General features: G+C 38.5%; 1 protein-coding gene across 1 annotated transcript; it reads left to right on the top strand.

The window, feature by feature from the left end:
* The first annotated feature begins 624 nt into the window (after nt 1–624).
* On the top strand, nt 625–1,733 carry LOC103951825 (NDR1/HIN1-like protein 13). Its single transcript, XM_048588108.1, has one exon. The coding sequence runs from the start codon at nt 782–784 to the stop codon at nt 1,598–1,600; it is 819 nt and encodes a 272-aa protein (XP_048444065.1). The 5' UTR covers nt 625–781; the 3' UTR covers nt 1,601–1,733.
* The last annotated feature ends 3,943 nt before the right edge of the window (nt 1,734–5,676 follow it).

The following is a 5,676-nucleotide window of genomic DNA, read 5'->3' as shown; positions in this document are numbered from 1 at the left end:
ATTGGCTAATATTTTGTGAGGATGATCTATGAGGTCCAATTTGAAAAATAAATCATCGAAGTTTGACATGGTGTGGACACCACAATTAATCCCCATTTAAAAAAAATAAAATGGAGATCTTCCCTTAAAGGCCTCCTTAGAATAACACTAGCATATGGGCACACACAAAGGGTGTGAGAAAATTTTTTATTTTTGTTTTTGAAATAGAAGGAGAGAGGAAGAGAGTGATAAAGAATATGGGAGTGAGATTTTTTTTTTATTTTTAATTAGAAATATATTAGGATTACATGTAATTAAGACTTTGAAGAAAAAAAACAGTAAAATTTTGTTGTGTGAAATTACATTTATACCTCATATTTCTTATTCATGTTCTATTTTAATTAGAGGATTAAACTAATAATTGAATAGGATTTTGATTAACAATGAACGTTTTATTAATTAGTAGAGATTATATAGTAAAGATTGCTAATTATCACCCTAAAATTTCGGTACGAATCTATGCATTTGATTTCATTTCATATTTACCTAAAATTTTGATTGAAAAAGAATTTTAGTTTGAATTTCCATATATACCCTTCTTGTACGCGGTTCCGGACTTCAGAGATCAGAATGTTTCGTTCTGTAGATATAAACCCAAATGTCACCTCCTCATACTCTCTCTCTCTCTCTCTCTCTCTCTCTCTAACTTTCTCTGAGGCCTGCAGTGGTGTGCGGTCTGCTTGATAATTAGACAAAGCTCCGCCGGCCGACTCCTCATTTTCCAATTCTACTGCAGTCCACAATGGCCGACCGAGTCCACCCGCGCGGCTCGCCCTCACACAACGAAACCACGCAGTTTCCTCACACCTCCTCGCCACAATCCACCCGAACACCCTCCCCTCCGGAGTCCGAGAAACTAGTCCCTCCGCCGGGCACCTACGTCATCCAGATCCCCAAGGACCAAGTCTACCGCGTCCCGCCGCCAGAGAACGCAACCCGCTACAAGAACTACACTCGCCAGAACCCTCGCCGGAGCTCCTGCCGCTGCTGCTTCTGCTGGCTTTTCGGCCTCGTTGCCGCCCTCATCCTCCTCTCCGCCGCAGCCGCCGGCATCTTCTACCTCGTGGTCCGCCCCGAGTCCCCCAACTACTCAATTGAAAGCATCGCGTTCAAAGGATTCAACTTGACAACGCCATCTCCATCCTCCACCATCTCGCCGGAGATCCAGGTCACCGTTCGAGTCCAAAACCCTAACAAGAAGATCGGGATCTACTACGGGAAAAAGAACTCCGTCAAACTCTTCTACTCTGATGTCAAATTGTGTGACGGCGCTACGCCGGCGTTTTACCAGCCGTCGAAGAACGTGACGGAGTTCCGAACGGCGTTGAAGGGGTCCGGGATCAAGCTGACGAGCACGGTGCAGCAGGGGTTAGTGGATGCGCAGAGGCAGGGGAAGGTACCGTTGGAATTGGACATAAGAATGCCCGTTAGAATTAAAGTGGGGCCCATTAAGACGTGGACGATTACTGTGAAGGTTGGGTGTGATCTAACGGTGGATAAGCTGACGACGGAGGCCAAGATTGTGTCAAAGGACTGCGATTACAGTGTGGATCCTTGGTAGAAGATCAACGGACTACGAAAGGAAAGGCATATATAAGTATATGATTAGTTTTGTTAATTGCTTTAATTTGTTAACTAAATTTGTTTCAGATTTATACGATTACGTTTATAAAAGAAAATAATTTATTCTTCCATTCTTTGAATGTTGATTTTTCGGCCGGATCAGACATACATATTTCCAATTTCAAAACTGAAATTTTGAAATTTATGCCGAATTCGGTATTTTTAGAATCAGATTAGTTCAGCATTTCAAAATTACGAGAGTTTTATGACTTCATCTATACCAACATAAAAAGTATGTCATATGACTCGTATCCATGGCTCTCTCTACCTAATATAAAATTTTATAGTTCTCAAATTCTTCTTTTTTATTTATTTATTTATTTATTTTATGTAATATGTTTAAGGGAAGGTTTATTAGTCGAAATGCCTCATGAAACTGTCATTGAGTCTTAGTTTACCTTTCGAAACTAGTTTTATCTCGCTTTGCCCCCTAAAATTAACATTTTCAACTCTTTAGTCCCACTTTACCCACTTCTGTTAATAGACACCTAAATTTAAGGGTATTTTAGATATTTTAGGTTTTACACATTTATTTACCTCTAGCTCCCACACTAAACAAGTCTCAATTCTATTTTTGACAACTTTAATTCAAACACATAAATTTTGGGCTTGTTCCACACTAAAAAATCATGTAAAGCAAATACGTACGGTTTGAAACAAAAATTTCAAATTATTGAGCACTGATTCCACTAGGCATGAGCTTGTTCAAACTGTGTACATTTGCTTTAAATGATTTTTTTGGTTTGGGAAGTATTTAATTGGAGAGGATAGCTTAATGATATAATGATTTTGTTGTAATGAACAATTTTTAATTGCAAAATTTCGAGCCAATACATGGATATCTTGCAAGTGAAATGACTCTACAAACAAATGTAACCTTTATTTTGGTTGATGCAATGATTTTATTGCTCGGAATTTTGAATAATTTGTTTATAAAAATGCCCAAAATTTATGCGTTTGAATTAGAGTTGTCAAAAATCAAATTAAAACTTGTTTAGTGTGTAGGCTAGAGGTAAATAAATTTGTAAAAACTGAAATGTCTAAATACCCTTAAATTTAACAGTCCATTAAAGGAAGTGGATAAAGTGAGACAAAAGAGTTGAAAATGTCAGTTTCAAAGGGTAAAGTGAGACAAAACCAATTTCAGGGGCTAAACTAAGACTCAATGGCAGTTTCAAGGGCAATTTCGGCTAATAAGCCTTAAGGGAATTGTAATTAAAAAAAAATGATTTTATCACAAATAATCCTTGAAATTGTCTCATCCCATCAAGATGATTTCTAAAATTGAAAATCAATCAATGTAATCCCTAAAAGTGTGTCGCAAATCAATGTGGTAGTCCCGCCAGAATTCTATCAAAAATTTTGATATATGCTAGTGTCACATAATAAGGTCCCACAGGTCTAATTAAATATTGTCATAAGATTAAAAATATTAAAATGACGTAAAAAATATTTTGGTATAATTAAAAACTTGAAAAAAGAAGAAGAAGAAGAAGAAGAAGAAGAAGAAGAAGAAGCAGAAGAAGAAGAAGAAGAAGATGATGATGATGATGATGATGATGATCTGTTCATCTTCTTGTTCCCCTCCCACCCAAGAGACCAAATCAACACTTTGTTGGCATCCAATGAGAAATCCAAAACCTTTTCTGGCCTTTCCTTCTGAAGTGACTTGTAATTTTGGAAATGCAATTTTGTATAGGCACTATGTGTATACAGGGTTATTTTCTTCTTATTCTTTATATTTTCGCACTGGGGTTATGTAGGGCTACTTGCAAGAGTTGTCAGGAGTTAGGGCAAAGCAAACGTAAGAGGAGGAAAGACTCCCACCCCATGACCCTCCAACACTTTGCCAACAAGAAGCCACAGACTAATACGATCATAATTATTGTTCGCATAGGTCCGTCGTATAAAATCCACATGATCCATATCAATAATCAGTAAAAGGAGCAATGATGTGACATCCCATATCGCCCAGGGGAGTGATCCTTATATGTATATTCCCATCTCTACCTAGCACGAGGCATTTTGGGAGCTCACTGGCTTTGGGTGCCGTAGGAACTCCGAAGTTAATCGAGAAGGGGGCTAGAGCAATCCCATGATGGGTGACCCACTGGGAAGTTGCTCGTGAGTTCCCAAAAACAAAATCGTGAGGGAATGGTAAGCCCAAAGCAGACAATATCGTGCTACGATGGTGGAAGGAGCTCGAGAAGTGGTTCTGCCCGGGTCGAGATGTGACAATTTGGTATCAGAGCTTAACCCTGGTCACGTGTGTGCCGATGAGGACGTCGGGCCCCTAAGGGTGGTGGATTGTGACATCCCACATCGCCAAGGGGAATGATCCTTATATGTATATTCCCATCTCTACCTAGCACGAGGCCTTTTGGGAGCTCACTGGCTTCGGGTTCTGTAGGAACTCCGAAGTTAAGCGAGAAGGGGGCTAGAGCAATCCTATGATGCGTGACCCACTGAGAAGTTGCTTGTGAGTTCCCAAAAACAAAACCGTGAGGGAATGGTAAGCCCAAAGCGGACAATATCGTGCTACGGTGGTGGAAGGGGCTCGGGAAGTGGTCCCGCCCGGGTCGAGGTGTGACAAGTGAACTTTAGGGATGACATGTGATAAATATTACTTTTTTATTATTTAAATATATTTTAATTCACATGGTAATATTTAATTAGATTGTGGTAGCCTATTATGTGCTACAGAATTATAATAGAATGATCACATTAATTTGCGACACAAATTTTCTTGGGCTACATTAATCAATTTTTAATTTCAATGACCATCATGATGGGGTGAGTCAATTTCAAGGATTATTTGAGATAATAACCCTTAAAAAATAGTTACATATATGTGTAATCTTGTGGTTCCTGATGAGCTCGAATGAATGCTTGAAGTCTACTCATTGCTTTGTGATTAGTGATGCTTTATTGTGTTGTTTTTAGTTCTAGTTTGCAAGGACCTTTTAAGAGTCGAGTTCTTCATGATATGTATTTATAATGCATTTTTCTCAGTGAATGAAATATCATACTATTCTTTTAAAAAATAAGTACGTAATTAAGTGTACGTAATAGAGTTATGCAAGTTTTGAAATTTGGATTCAGATTCGGAATATTAAATACTTTCCAATTCCTATCCAACTTTTTTCAGGATTATTTCAGATATTGGAATTTCGTTTTCGAATTTGAATCAAATGGAATATTTTCAAATATTTCGGTTTGGAATATTAAGGATAAAAATGTAATTACACCTACAAGAGACAATACTTAGAGATTAAGAAAGGATAAGAAACCTTTAGTTTGTTCTGGTTGTTATCTCTTTTCTGCTAGCTGTGATGGCTTTGTATAAATACCCATAGTGTAAAGTTATTCATTGAATTAATGAGAAATATCTTTCTAATATGGTATCACTCGCCTTAAGTCTCACGACCCCCAATTTTCGATCCCTTCTTCTCACTTCTCTCTGCACCACCTCATCTTCTTTGTCTTCTCCGATCAATTGATCGCATTCTTGATCTTGATCGTGCTTCTTGATCGTGATTCTTGCTCTTATCGCGATCTCTTCCTCTATCTCCAGCTATGGTGACTACTGCATCTCCATCTTCGGAATCAAATTCTCTTGTTCATCTGATTCCTGATGCAATCCCCAACCCTAATTCTGCGATTTCTTCTTCCATCACGATCCAAAACATTGGATCCATGGTTCCAATCAAGCTTACAACTACAAATTAACTAACCTGGAGTGCCTTGTTTGGTCCAATTTTCTGTCATTACAATCTTACTGGTCTCATTGACGGAACTATGGCAGCGCCGCCCAAATATCTTCTTGGTTCCTCTGGAAATCTCACTGCAACTCTCACCCCAACCTATGTTACTTGGTTTGAGAATGATTAGAACATTCTTATCTGGATTAATACCACTCTCTCTGAATCTTTAATCCCCTACACAGTTGGCGTGACTTCTGCTCGAGAACTTTGAGCGAAATTGGAATCGCGACTCGCCACTGCATCTCAGTCA

This window comes from the organism of the source record quoted next, unplaced genomic scaffold (assembly GCF_019419815.1).
Source record: "Pyrus x bretschneideri cultivar Hongxiangsu unplaced genomic scaffold, Pyrus_bretschneideri_v1 Contig272, whole genome shotgun sequence".
Taxonomy (NCBI): Eukaryota; Viridiplantae; Streptophyta; class Magnoliopsida; order Rosales; family Rosaceae; genus Pyrus; species Pyrus x bretschneideri.
Note: the sequence above shows the minus strand (reverse complement) of the source record. Positions and strands in the feature narration are given on the sequence as shown.

Excerpts from the sequence above, each read along its gene's own strand:
- LOC103951825 (XM_048588108.1), top strand. The coding sequence starts at position 782 with ATGGCCGACCGAGTCCACCCGCGCGGCTCGCCCTCACACAACGAAACC.